The sequence below is a fragment of the Hypanus sabinus genome, chromosome 13 (assembly GCF_030144855.1).
Source record: "Hypanus sabinus isolate sHypSab1 chromosome 13, sHypSab1.hap1, whole genome shotgun sequence".
NCBI lineage: Eukaryota > Metazoa > Chordata > Chondrichthyes > Myliobatiformes > Dasyatidae > Hypanus > Hypanus sabinus.
Window position 1 is genome coordinate 294,305 of NC_082718.1, and position 15,127 is coordinate 309,431.

The window sequence follows — 15,127 nt, forward strand, 5'->3', positions numbered from 1 at the left end:
AATACTGAAGCAATGTATTCATTAAATACCTCCGCTACCTCCTTTGACTCCATGCACAGGTTTCCACTCTCATTCCTGATTGGTCCTTTTCTCACACGGCTCATCCTCTTGCTTTTCACATACTTGTAGAATGTCTTGGGGTTTTCCTTAATTCTGATCACCAAGGCCTTCTCCTGGCCCCTTCTGGCTCTCCTAATTCCATTCTTTAGCTCCTTCCTAGCAACCTTGTAATTCTCTAGAGCTCTAACAGTTAAGAATAGGACCTATCAAGTGTGACAATGGGAAAGTGTGTATGGAACCTGAGGAAAGAGCAGAGGTGCTTAATGAATACTTTACTTCAGTATTCACTATGGAAAAGGATCTTGGTGATTGTAGTGATGACTTGCAGCAGAGTGAAAAGCTTGAGCATGTAGATATTAAGAAAGAGGATGTGCTGGAGCTTTTGGAAGGCATCAAGTTGGATAAGTTGTTGGGACTGGATGAGATATAACCATATAACAATTACAGCATGAAACAGGCCAACTCGGCCTTTCTAGTCTATGCTGAATGCTTACTCTCACCTAGTCCCACCGACCTGCACTCAGCCTCCATTCCTTTCCTGTCCATATACCTATCCAATTTTTTTTTAAATGACAAAATCAAACCTGCCTCTACCACTTCTGCTGGATGCTCATTCCACACAGCTACCACTCTCTGAGTAAAGAAGTTCCCCCTTGTGTTACCCCTAAACTTTTGCCCCCTAACTCTCAACTCATGTCCTCTTATTTGAATCTCCCCTACTCTCAATGGAAAAAGCCTATCCAGGTCAACTCTATCTATCCCCCTCATAATTTTGAATACCTTCATCAAGTCCTCCTTCAACCTTCTACGCTCCAAAGAATAAAGACCTAACATTACATCCCAACACCTATACTCAATGCTCTGATTTATAAAGGCCAGCATACCAAAGACTTTCTTCACCACCCTATCCACATGAAGTTCCACCTTCAGGGAACTATGCACCATTATTCCTAGATCACTCTGCTCTACTGCATTCCTCAATGCCCTACCATTTACCATATATGTCCTATTTTGATTAGTCCTACCAAAATGTAGCACCTCACACTTATCAGCATTAAACTCCATCTGCCATCTTTCAGCCCACTCTTCTAACTGGCATAAATCTCTCTGCAAGCTTTGAAAACCTACTTCATTATCCACAATGCCACCTATCTTAGTATCATATGCATATTTACTAATCCAATTTACCACCCCATCATCCAGATCATTAATGTATATGACAAACAACACTGGACCAGTACAGACCAGCAAGGGAAGAGATTGCTGAGCCTTTGGTGATGATCTTTGCATCATCAATGGGGACAGGAGAGGTTCTGGAGGATTGGAGGGTTGCGGATGATGTTCCTTTATTCAAGAAAGGAAGTAGAGATAGCTCAGGAAATTATAGACCAGTGCATTTTACCTCAGTGGTTGGTAAGTTGATGGAGAAGATCCTGAGAGGCAGGATTTATGAACATTTGGAGAGGCATAATATGATTAGGAATAGTCAGCATGGCTTTGTTAAGGGCAGGTCATGCCTTATGAGCCTGATTGAATTTTTTGAGGATGTGACTAAACACATTGATGAAGGAAAAGCAGTAGATGTAGTGTATATCGATTTCAGCAAGACATTTGATAAGGTACTCCATGCAAGGCTTATTAAGAAAGTAAGGAGGCATGGGATCCAAGGGGACATTGCTTTGTGGATCCAGAACTGGCATGCCCACAGAAGGCAAAGAGTGGTTGTAGACGGGTCATATTCTGCATGGAGGTTGGTCACCAGTGGAGTGCCTCAGGGATCTGTTCTGGGACCCTTAATCTTCGTGATTTTTATAAATGACCTGGATGAAGAAGTGGAGGGATGGGTTAGTAAGTTTGCTGATGACACAAATGTTGGAGGTGTTGTGGATAGTGTGAAGGGCTGTCAGAGGTTACAGTGGGACATTGATAGGATACAAAACTGGGCTGAGAAGTGGCAGATGGAGTTCAACCCAGGTAAGTGTGATGTGGTTCATTTTGGTAGGTCAAATATGAAGGCAGATTGTAGTACTAATGGTAAGACTCTTGGCAGTGTGGAGGATCAGAGGGATCTTGGGGTCTGAGTCCATAGGACGCTCAAAGGAGCTACGCAGGTTGACTCTGTGGTTAAGAAGGCATACGGTGTATAGGCCTTCATCAATCGTGGAATTGAATTTAGGAGCCGAGAGATAATGTTGCAGCTATATAGGATCCCGGTCAGACCTCACTTGGAGTACTGTGCTCAAGTCTGTTCGCCTCACTACAAGAAGGATGTGGAAGCCATAGAAAGGGTGCAGAGGAGATTTAAAAGGATGTTGCCTGGATTGGGGAGCATGCCTTATGAGAAAAGGTTGAGTGAACTTGGCCTTTTCTCCTTGGAGCGACGGAGGATGAGAGGTGACCTGATAGAGGTGTATAAGATGAAGAGAGGCATTGATCATGTGGATAGTCAGAGGCTTTTTCCCAGGGCTGAAATGGTTGTCACAAGAGGACACGGGTTTAAGGTGCTGGGGAGTAGGTACAGATGAGATATCAGGGATAAGTTTTTTACTCAGAGAGTGGTGAGTGCGTGGAATGGGCTGCCGGCAATGGTGGTGGAGCCGGATACGATAGGGTCTTTTATGAGACTTTTGGATAGGTACATGGAGCTTAGAAAAGTAGAGGGCTATAGGTAAGCCTAGTAATTTCTAAGGTAGGGACATGTTCGGCACAACTTTGTGGGCCGAAGGGCCTGTATTGTGCTGTAGGTTTTCTATGTTTCTTGAACCTTTCATAACCTTTTCTTCTTAACTAAATTTTCTACATATTTTGTACACCATGCTTCTTTAACTCAACCATCCTTTCCCTACCTCAGTGGAACATACCTGTGCAGAACACCATGAAAATGTTCCCTGAATATTTGCCACATTTCTGCTGTGCATTTCTCTGAGAGCATCTGCTCCCATTTTATGCTCCCAAGGTCTTGCCTCTCTTCATCTTGCACACCTCTATCAGGTCACCTCGCATCCTCTGTCACTCCAAGGAGAAAAGGCCTAGTTCACTCAACCGATTCTCATAAGACATGCTCCCCAATCCAGGCAACATCCTTGTAAATCTGCTCTGCATCCTTTCTATGGTTTTCACATCCTTCCTGTAGTGAGGCGACCAAAAATGGTCACAGTACTCCAAGTGGGGTCTGACCAGGGTCCTATGTAGCTGCAAGATTACTTCTCGGCTCTTAAACTCAATCCCAGGATTGATGAAGGCCAATGCACCGTATGCCTTCTTAACCACAGAGTCAACCTGAGTAGTAGCTTTGAGTGTTCCATGGACTCAAACTCCATCCCTCTGATCCTCCATACTGCCAAGAGTCTTACTATTAATGCTATATTCTGTCATCATATTTGACCTACCAAAATGAACCACCTCACACTTACCTGGGTTGAACTCCATCTGCCACTTCTCAGTGCAGTTTTGCATCCTATCAATGTCCCACTGTAACCTCTGACAGCCCTCCACACTATCCATGATACCTCCAGCCTTTGTGTCATCAGCAAATTTATTAACTGATCTCCACTTCCTCATCCAGGTCATTTATAAAAATCACAAAGGGTAGGGGTCCCAGAACAGATCCCTGAGGCACACCAGTGGTCACCAGCCTCCATGCAGAATATGACCCGTCTACAACCACTCTTTGCCTTCTGTGGGCAAGCCAGTTCTGGATGCACAAAGCAATGCCCCCTTGGATCCCATGCCTCCTTACTTTCTCAATAAGCCTTGCATGGGGTAACTTATCAAATGCCTTGCTAAAATCCATATACACTACATCTATGGCTCTACCTTAATCAATGTCTTTAGTCAAATCCTCAAAAAATTAAATCAGGCTTGTCAGGCACGACCTGCTTTTGACAATGCCATGCTGACTATTCCTAATCATATTATGCCTCTCCAAATGTTCATAAATCCAGCCTCTTCAGGATTTTCTCCATCAACTTACCAACCGCTGAGGTAAGACTCACTGGCCTATAATTTCCTGGGCTTTCCCTACTCCCTTTCTTGAATAAGGGAACAACATCTGCAACCCTCCAATCCTCCGGAACTGCTCCCATCCTCATTGATGATGCAATGATCATTGCCAAAGGCTCAGCAATTTCTTCCCTCAGTAGCCTGGGGTACATCCCATCCGGTCCTGGTGACTTATCCAACTTGATGCTTTCCAAAAGCTCCAGCACATCCTTTCCCTTAATAAACATGCTCAAGCTTTTTAGTCCAGTGCAAGTCATCCCTACAATCACGAAGATCCTTTTCTGTAGTGAATACTGAAATAAAGTATTCATTAAGTACCTGTATACAACTTGTATACATTTCTCTGACATTAAATTGTACCTTTGAAACCTTTGCTCTAGAAGAGATCCCAATGATCCAAAAATCTGAATCCCTGCCTCCTGTTCCAAACCTTCCATCATGTTTTTATCCTCCACCTCACTCTATTCCTATACTCACTGTCACGTGGCACAGGCAGCAATCCCGAGATCACTACCTTTGAGGTCCTGTTCTCATTTTCCTTCCTAACTCCCTGTAGTCTGTTTTCAGGACCTCCACTCTTTTTCTACCTATGTTGTTGGTACCAATAGGTATCACAACCTCTAGCTGCTCACTTTCCCATTTCAGGATATTGTGGACGCATTCAGAAACATCACGAACCCTGGCACCTGGGAGGTAAACTACCATCCTTGTTTCTTTCTTGCGCCAACATAATTGCCTATCTGTCCCTCTAACTATGGAGTGTCCTATTACCACTGTCCCCCTCTTGTATTCCTTACCGTTCTGAGCCACAGGGCCAGAGGCACAGCCACTGTTGCTTCTTCCAGGTAGGTCAACCCTTTCAACAGCATTCAAAATGGAGTACTTCTTGTTACGGGGGACAGCCACAGAGGTGCTCTCCACTGCCTGATGCCCTCCTTTCGCTCTCCTGACGGTCACCCACTTATCTATCTCCTGTGGCCCTGGGGTGACTACCTGCCTGTAGCTCCTGTCTATTACCTCCTTACTCTCCTTAACAAACCGAAGGTCATCGAGCTGCAGCTGCAGTTCCCTAACTTGGCCTCTAAGAAGCTGCAGCTTGATGCACTTGGTGCAAATGTGACCATCAGGGAGGCTGGAAGTCTCCCACTTCTGACACCCAGAACAGAAAACTGGCCTTGCAGTCATACCCACTATTCTAATGTGCCAAGCTCTGTGAAACACTCCTTTTTTAAAGTCTTCTCCTCGACCAGTGCAAAGCTCTCGCTCTCTTTTCTTATTGATTGGTCCGCCGTTATGTCACAGATACTCCACATGTGCTAGGAGATTCTTCTTGAGCTTATTTCTAAAAGTTAATTTTGTTTTTCTTTCTGTGTGATTTGAAATTGCAGAAGTTTTTAGTCAAGATGACAAGATTGGCAGTGGAAATCAGATGGCACAATCATTGATTTTTTTTTCTGCATCTCGAGCACTCTGTTCCTTCTTGTCTTTGCTGGAGGTCAGCTGAAATAGGAATTTCTTGACACTCCATGTTCAGATAAAAGTTAAAATCATCAAGAACCAATCAGGAAACAACACCATCAATTACGTAAACCTGTGCCCTCTTCAGGTATGCCTGGATCAAAAGGGCTGATGGGTGTGGTGTGTGGCATTATAGCAACAGCCTTACCACTTCCCTGCTGATTTACTGCTCCCATTTATTGGCACTTGGTTCATCGGCTTCAATGCATTGATATTTCAAAATATATTTAGAATTTCTAAATTCTAAATGTACTTAGAAATACATTTCCTAAACGAAGTTCCAATATTGAGGAAATTATGGATAAAGCCCTTCCCATTATTGAGCACATTTTCACAGGGAATGCTGTCACAGGAAACCAGCATCCATCGTTAAAGCCCCACTATCCAGGATCTCTTCTCACTGCTGCGATCAGGAAATAGGTACAGGAACTTCAGTACAATATGTGGACATGCTCTTCTAGGTATTATATAAATGTTGTGTGATACTTGCCTCCATCACCCACTCAGACTTTGTGTACCAGGTTTCAGCCGCTACTCAGGAAAAACGTTCTTCCTCCAATCCTTTCTAAACCTTACATTCCTAACCTTTGCTCTCTAATTTCACATAGCTCTGTAATAAGGAAAAGCTTCCTACCATGTACCCTATGTTTACCCCCTCATGCTGTTGTACACCTCTATCAGGTACCTGCCTCCTTCACTATAAGGTAAATAAAACACACTTTCCAATCTCTTTTCATAACTGGAGCATACATCCTGGTGATCCAAGCAACACATGCAAAATGCTGGAGGGACACAACAGGGCAGGCAGCATCTATAGAAAAGAGTACAGTTGGCGTTCCGGATGCTCTTTTCCATAGATGCTTCCTGACCTGCTGAGCTCCTCCAGCATTTTGTGTGTGTGTATGTGTGTGTGTGTGTGTGTGTGTTGCTTGGATTTCCAGCATCTCAAGATTTTCTCTTGTTTGTGAAAGGACTAATGCATCCTGGTGAATCTGCTTTGTACTCATTCCACTGTAATCACATTCTCCCCAATGTGTGGAAAGTAGAATTGTATAGCTATGTACTCGGTTCTCCATCAAAGGAATTCCCAAATTATTTATGGCTTCATCGTTATATACTGTCCCTCTGAATGTAGCCTGGACAGATATATGAGAGGTTTATTATAGTTTTATCTACCCTAACAGTGAGTTATCAGGCCCTTCCCCCTGTCATCAGATTAAAGTTGCATCAAATGATTTTCCTTAAATCTTTTTTCACTAGCAGCATTCAGAGGATAGAAGACAATGGAATTAATTTTCAGAAGTGAAGTGCAATATTACATTACTCATTTACTACAAATAACCAAATGTGAGTTTCTACTTTGAACTCTCCAAAGGACGATGTGGTCCCCATGCCCATTGCCTGTAGTGGCACACTCCTTCACTGATGACCCAGAGCTCTAGAATGAGACTACAACCCACTACCTTCTGACTAGATAGCACTAAACCAAGCTAACACCAGAGTGGTAATAGTTCTGGATCACTGGAAAAAAAGTAAAGCAAAATTAACAAGTGTCAAAATTACCCATTGTTGTTACTGTCGGGTTCTTGTGAGTGTTGTCTGTTGTTCTCTGGCTGAAGATAATAAGTACAAAATATTGGCTATTGTCTGTAGTTTAAAAATAACATTATTGCTTGAAGCAACACACACAAAATGCCAATGGAACACAGCAGGCCAGGCAGCATCTATAGAAAGAAGTACAGTCAACGTTTCGGGCCGAGACCCTTTGTCAGGACTAACTGAAAGAAGAGATAGTGAGAGATTTGAAAGTAGGAGGGGGAGGGGGAGGGGGAGATCCAAAATGATAGAAGACAGGAAGGGGAGGGGGATGAAGCTAAGAGCTGGAAAGTTGATTGGCAAAAGAGATACACAGCTGGAGAAGGGAAAGGATCATGGGATGGGAGGCCTAGGGAGAAAGAAAGGGGGAGGGAAGCACCAGAGGGAGATGGAGAGCAGGCAAGGAGTGATTGTGAGTGGGACAGAGAGAGAAAAAAGAGAGAAAAGAAAAAAAAAGGTAAATAAATAAATAGATAGATAAAGGGATGGGTTAAGAAGGGAGGGGGGGAATTAAAGGAAGTTAGAGAAATCAGTGTTCATGCCATCATGTTGGAGACTACCTAGACAAAATATAAGGTGGTGTTCCTCCAACCTGAGTATGGCTTCATCTTGACAGTAGAGGAGGCCATGGATAGACGTACTGTATCAGAATTGGAATGGAACATGGAATTAAAACGCGTAGCCACTGGGAGATCCTGCGTTCTCTGATGGACAGAGCGTAGGTGTTCAGTGAAATGGGCTCCCAGTCTCCCAGAATTTATTGCTTGAAATTCTGTTTGTTGCACTTATCCAGGATAGTTCAGAATCAGAATGAGAATCAGGTTTATTATCACCAGCATGTGACGTGAAATATGTTAACTTAGCAGCAGCAGTTCATTGCAATACATAATCTAGCAGAGAGAAAAATAATAAATAAAATAAAAAATAATAATAAATAAACAAGTAAATCAATTATGTATATTGAATAAATTTTTTAAATGTGCAAAAACAGAAATACTGTATATTTTTTAAAAAGTGAGCTAGTGTCCAAAGTTTCAATGTCCATTTAGGAATCGGATGGCAGAGGGCAAGAAGCTGTTCCTGAATTGCTGAGTATGTGCCTTCAGGCTTCTGTACTTTCAACCTGATGGTAACCGTGAGAAAAGGGCATGCCCTGGGTCCTCAATAATGGATGCTGCCTTTCTGAGACACTGCTCCCTAAAGATGTCCTGGGTACTTTGTAGGCTAGTGCCCAAGATGGAGCTGACTAGGTTTACAACCTTCTACAGCTTCTTTCAGTCCTGTGCAGTAGCCCCTCCATACCAGACAGTGATGCAGCCTGTTAGAATGTTCACAACTATACACTATATAGAAGTTTTTGAGTGTATTTGTTGACATGCTAAATCCCTTCAAACTCCGAATAAGGTATAGCCACTGTCTTACCTTCTTTATAACTATATCAGTATGTTGGGACCAGGTTCGATCTTCAGAGATCATGACACCCAGGAACTTGAAGCTGCTTACTCTCTCCACTTCTGATCCTTCTATGGCGATTGGTATGTGTTCCTTATTCTTACGCTTCCTGAAGTCCACGATCAGCTCTTTCCTGTTACTGACGTTGAGTGCCAGGTTGTTGATGTGGCACCATTCCACTAGTTGGCATATCTCACTCTAGTACATCCTCTCATCATCATCTGAGATTCTACCAACAATAGTTGTATTGTCAGCAAATTTATAGATGGTATTTCAGCTATGCCTAGCCACATAGTCATGTGTATATAGAGATTAGAGTAGTGGGCTAAGCACACACCCCTGAGGTGCGCCAGTGTTGATTGTCAGCGAGAAGGATATGTTTTCACCAACCCACACAGACTGTGGTCTTCCGGTTAAGAAACCGAGGGTCCAATTGCAGAGGGAGGTACAGAGGCCCAGGTTCTGCAACTTCTCAATCAGGATTGTGGGAATGATGGTATTAAATGCTGAGCTATAGTCAACGAACAGCATCCTGAGGTAGGTGTTTGTGTTGTTCAGGTGGTCTAAAGCTGTGTGGAGAGCCACTGAGATTGTGTCTGCCGTTGACCTATTGTGACAATAGGCAATTTGCAATAAGTCCAGGTCCTTGCTGAGGCAGGAGTTCAGTCTAGTCATGACCAAGCTGCCAAAGCATTTCATCACTGTTGATGAGAGTGCCACTGGGCGATAGTCATGAAGGCAGCCCACATTATTCTTCTTACGCACTGGTATAATTGTTGCCTTTTTGAAGCAAGTGCAAACTTCCACCTGTAGCAGTGAGAAGTTGAAAATGTCCTTGAATACTCCCACTAGTTGGTTGGCACAGGTTTTCAGAGCCTTACCAGGTATTCCATCGGGACCTTCCACCTTACGAAGGTTCACTCTCTTTAAAGACAGTCTAACATCAGCCTCTGAGACAGAGATCACAGGGTCATCAGGTGCAGCAGGGATCTTCACAGCTGTAGTTGTGTTCTCCCTTTCAAAGCGTGCATAGAAGGCATTGAGTTCATCTGGTAGTGAAACATTGCAGTCATTTATGCTATTGAGTTTCGCTTTGTAGGAAGTAATGTCTTGCAGATCCTGCCAGAGTTGCTGTGCATCTAATATCGCCTCCAATCTTGTTCAAAATTGTCTCTTCACCCTTGAAATAGCCCTCTGCAAATCATATCTGGTTTTCTGGTACAGGCGTGGGTTGCCAGACTTGAATGCCACAGATCTAGCCTTCTGCAGACGATGTACCTCCTGGTTCATCCATGGCTTTTGGTTTGGGAATGTACAGTAAGTCTTTGTGGGCACACACTCATCCACACAGCTGCAATAAAACATTGCTAAGTAATGGCTCAGTGGAAAGTGAGATGTTCCCCAGTCCCACACCCATCCTAACTCCCATTCCAAAATAACAGTTACCCTGCACCCATCCACACTGATCCTGTCCCTAGATCCCTGTTTCATTCCAACTCTCACTGGCCTACTCCCAATGACCCTGTCCCTTTTTAACAACAAATATCCTATTCCCAACTAACAGATACCTTAATCCCTATTCCATTCCCAATTTCCCCATGCCATTCCTAACCAACAGATACCTCAGTCACTGTTCTATTTCAATCTCAGTGACACTGCTCCATGTCCTATTTTCCAATTGATAGTGGCCCAGATCCAAACATCACTTCCCAGCCAACTGTAGACATTGATTCAGTGATAGTGTTCCAGGCTCCAGTCCCAGCTAGTTATCTTGGCCTTGTGTTGGTGCAACTCAGCAACTTGCTGTTTATCCAGGAGATCTTCAAAAGGAAACTAATTTTCACAGTATTTTGGAAATAGCCATGATCTGCATCACTGTCACCAATCGGTCAAAGACTGGTCTTTATCTGTTCTACCTGAGTTACCTGCAGCAGTGCAGTGCAAAACATATTAATGGCAACAGTGAAATAAAAGTCTGTGCAAATGGAAAATGTTTTTGGTGCTCAATAGAAATACATAATTCCCTTTAGTAGATCAGGTTCAAAAGTTCACATTCAAAATACATTGATTATCAAAGTATGTGTGCCGTATACAACCTTGGGATTTATCTTCTTGCAGACAACCACAAAACAAAGAAACACAATAGAATCCTTGGAAAATCCCACACAACAAAGGGAGCCGGGCACCCAATGTATGAAATAAAAGAACAAATCAAGCAAACAATAAAAATATAAACAAATAACAGACAGAATATGAACAGCCGGGTCCCCAAAAATGAATCCATAGCCATGGAACTTGTTCAGTGCTGAGGTGAGTTCAGCTGGTCCTTGAGCTCAATGGCTGCAGGCCACGTTTTTATTGGAGGAGATAGTATTATGCTGCAAAGTTGTCAGATGTATCTCTAGATGCGTAAAAATAAAAGAAGAACCCTAATTCTCAACACAACACTATGCCACATTCCTGAGAAAGGTTAAGAGGAGTGTAGGGGCACAGTGGTAGATCAGTCAGCAGCTTATGAAAAATGTGAGCCATCCACTTGAGTACAACCTTAGCTACCATGCCTGCTGGGATAAACTGCAGTCTTTCTCACCTCCTTTGCACGTGACAAAAGGAAATTAAATTAGAATTTAAAATGGAGTAAATTAGAATTGTCATTCCTGTCAAGGTATTGTCCTGCCTAGTTCAGTGTTTGGCAAAGGCTGATGAAGCTGTCAACAACATGACTCTCACTCTTGGCCTCTTCAGCTACCCTCATTCTCATCGAGCCCAATACCCAGGCAATAAACAGAATTGACTGAATTATTCATGAGCTGCAGGGTTCATTAGTGAAACAAGAGCAGTCCCTCAGGAGCTAGAACTCTGGGCGGAGAAGATTGAGTTTCGTCAGCAGTGTTGATTCAGCACATTGATTTCCTCAGTGTCATCATAAAGGAGAATATTCCTGACATTTAGCTCTTGTTTAAAGGGACCCGGCTCTTTAAATCTGTCATCTAATTATCTGAATCTAAAACAATTATTCCACTGCTCTGAGGAACCTGGGTAATTCACTGAGCCCCAGCAGAAGATAGGTGGGAGGGGGGGATGGGGGAAACAGTTGAAGAAGAAATCTGGGAAATATATTTGATTGGAAATGGTGCAATGTGTAATTTTCTTAACAAGTATAAAGCTTGAACTCATGGGAAGAGGTGGGCTGGAAATTGGCATATGTTATACCTCCTTCTCAGACATAAAACAGAATATAATCCACTTAATTTAGCAGCTACTTTGCCCAGACTGCTTATGTATTTACTGGGCACACTCTTTAAATCACAGGCTTATACATAAAATGCAGCAAAATGAAACAGGTGCCAAGACCCTTGTACGTTAGGGCCTGATGCTTGCTGCACAAGTCCTTTTCAAAATTATTCTGATCCCATGAGCTCAGATTTCTTTGGATATCAGTTAATATTTCTTTTTAACATTTTTGTCGAGGCAAAGCAAGAAAGAGATTTCCTCTTCTTCCAAAGCATGATCCAATAACATATGCCCATCTTTGCTTCTGGAATTCTGCTGAGAATGGTTAGCAGTGAGGGAGACAACCAGAAATTGAATGATGTTTACATGAATCTTGTTGGACCTGAACCACGCAGGTCCCTATGCTTACCTGGTCTGGATGCAGAGGGTCCATCTTACTGACTGTTTACCCTCTACACTCAGATGGTAAAGTCTGAATGCTAACTTGGCTTTGACTTGTGCAGTGCAAAGATCCTGTCCTAGAACACCCCTGAAAGACCACCAGAAGGCAAAACTCCATACAGACATACAAGTTTGAAGAAGGAGTAAGCCATCTGAACAGACTCTGCCATTAACCAAGATGCAGTTAATATAGACCACTGATTAAATGAGTCAAACCAGTTCAAAGGGAAATAGAACTTGGCCAGAAGGACCAACCTCAGCATTGAGGGACTGTTTTGAAAATACATACTGGAACATGTTCAGGGAGGTAGCTACATACAACCATGACATTAACTTAGAAGAATCTGTGAAATCTAGGACTGGCTATATAGGCAAGTGCATTGAGGACGTCACCATAATTAAGCATATCCATGTGAGGGCATATCAGAAATCATGGCTGAGAGATTGGGATGCTGCCTTAAGATCAGGGGGTGGGGGGAATAAGATGGTAAGAGTATTTTCCTCCACTATCAGGAAGGCAAAACTGGATTATTCACAGAGAATATAGTATACAGCCATTTCTGTGACAGCAAGACCCGTGCATGTGACCATAACTGACTGCATGTCCACCCTGCACTTCAACGATGGCAATGACTCCCTTCCTGATAGGCTGAATATATTTTACACTCGGTTTGATGCACAGAGCAATGTACAAGCGAGGAAGGCCCTTTTCTCCACAAGGAGCAGCTGATGTGAGAAAGGCACAAGCGAGGGTCCATTTATGAAAATAGTCAACCCTTTTATTTCTTCTACCAAAGAGCATGGCTAGACACTATGGAGACTCCCTTCCATCTGCCATTTCTTTGCCCATTCTCCTGATCTGTCTAAGTCCTTCTACAGCCTCCCTGTTTCCACAAAACTACCTGCCCCTCCACCTACCTTCATATCATCTGCAAACTTTGCAACAAAGCCATCAAATCCATCCCTCTGCCATCTGAATCCCAAGTGACATTGAACCCTTGGACACTACTTCAATTTTTTTTATATACAGTATTTCTGTTTTTTGCATGTTTTTAATCTATTCGATAGATGTATACTGTAATTGATTTACTTATTTACTACTATTAGTTTTTTTCTCTTCTATATTATGTATTGTATTGAACTGCTGCTGCTAAGTTAATAAATTTCATGTCACATGCCGGTGATAATAAACTTGATTCTGATTCTAATCATTGGCATATAACGTAAAAAGAATCTGCCCCAACACAGACCTCTGTGGAACACCACTAGTCATCTGTGTTTAGGGTGGATTGTTCTCCAGATGCAGCGATACTTTCTCAGGTGAGTCAGAAAATCTACGGGCTGAGACCTTCAACATGCCACCTCTGTTTCAGAGTACTGTTTTTCACTGGCAGCAGTAGCAAGCAGCAGTATCTTCCCATCAGAAGATTGTAGACCACCTTCAGGTTGAAACTGTTCATCAATATTCCCCTCACTGCATTTATCAAACTGCCCATATGGTGTATCATTTGTGGCAATAACTTCTTAAGTGCTCTCCTTTGCTGCCCCAGTTTCCACCATGCATCAACTCCAATGCATTCCTTCCTATATCTGGGTGCATTGATTGCACCTTCATTTCCTACCTACTTCCTAAAATATTGCTACTAAAATATTTAGACCCTCTTTCACCTACATGGAAGAGATTCTTCTGATGCTGGAAATCCAAAGTAACACACACAATATGTTGGAGGAACTCAGCAGATCAGGCAGCATCTATGGAAAGGAATAAACAGTTGACGTATTGATCTCAGAACCTAACTATTTCTTTCCATAGATGCTGCCTGACCCTCTTTCACCTTTTCCAAAGCCATCTTGTGTCTGTAAACTCTCATAGATTTTTTGACTCAATTTATTACTGCCATGTTCTTATTAGAAGAAAAGACATTTGAAGCACAGAAGGAATCCCTTCACCCAATTGTGTCCATGTCAACCAAAGAGAAGCATTTGGTCTCGGTCTGTAGCTTCAGGTGATGTCTTTTGCTTATCCAGGTATATTAAATGTGATGTGAGTTTTGCATCCCGTGTCCTTTCATGCAGCTGAAGTTTTGCTCAACCTCTCTCCAGTCCTTAAATCTTCTCATTTCTGTAACCCCAATATTGGCCACTTTGTTCTGGGAAACCAATGCTTTATTTTCCCCCTCTCAAGTCCTTTCAGACTTTCCATTTGATTAATCTTCCCTCAACCAACTTTAATTTCAACACAACTATGGAGCTCTTTGTTTTCCTTTATTCCTGTATCTCCCACACTTTTTCCCTTACCCTCCTCTGCCCTTCATGTCCTGACCATCACCTCCCTTTGATATCCCACTTCCTTCCCTTTAGACTATGGTCCACTGTCCTCCCCTCTCAGATTCATTCTTCTTTAGCCCTTTGCCTCTTCCACCTGTCATCTCCTAGCTTCTCGCATTATTCCCTTTCATCCTCCCTCCTGCATCCACCAACCTTCCCCCCCTCACCTGGTCGTCCCTGTTGCCTGCCAATTTGTACTCCTCCCCATCTCCCTACTTTTTAAATACTAATTCTGACCTCTTCCAGTCCTGATGAAGGGTCTCTGCCCAAAATATTAACTGTTCATTTACCTCTATAGATGCTACTTGACCCACTGAGTTTCCTTCAGTCTTTTATGTGCATTGCTCAAGATCTCCAGCAACTGCAGAATCTCGTGTCTCTGTTGTAGTTCATTCTCTTTTTGTCTAAGCTTCTTCTGCCCTTCATGAATCTCTGTACTGCATCTGATGCTGCTTTCCAAGGTCCCAATGTAATAATTTCATTAACCTTGCATTGG

The 15,127-nt window shown here is 42.8% G+C and overlaps 1 protein-coding gene across 1 annotated transcript in view; it reads left to right on the forward strand.

The window, feature by feature from the left end:
* The window catches only part of mapk8ip2 (mitogen-activated protein kinase 8 interacting protein 2), a 67,732-nt gene that overhangs the window by 16,569 nt on the left and 36,036 nt on the right, over window positions 1–15,127 (forward strand). The window contains exon 4 of the mRNA XM_059988467.1: window positions 14,353–14,363. Coding sequence (XP_059844450.1) covers window positions 14,353–14,363 — 11 coding nt within the window. The remainder of the gene's footprint in view (window positions 1–14,352; window positions 14,364–15,127) is intronic.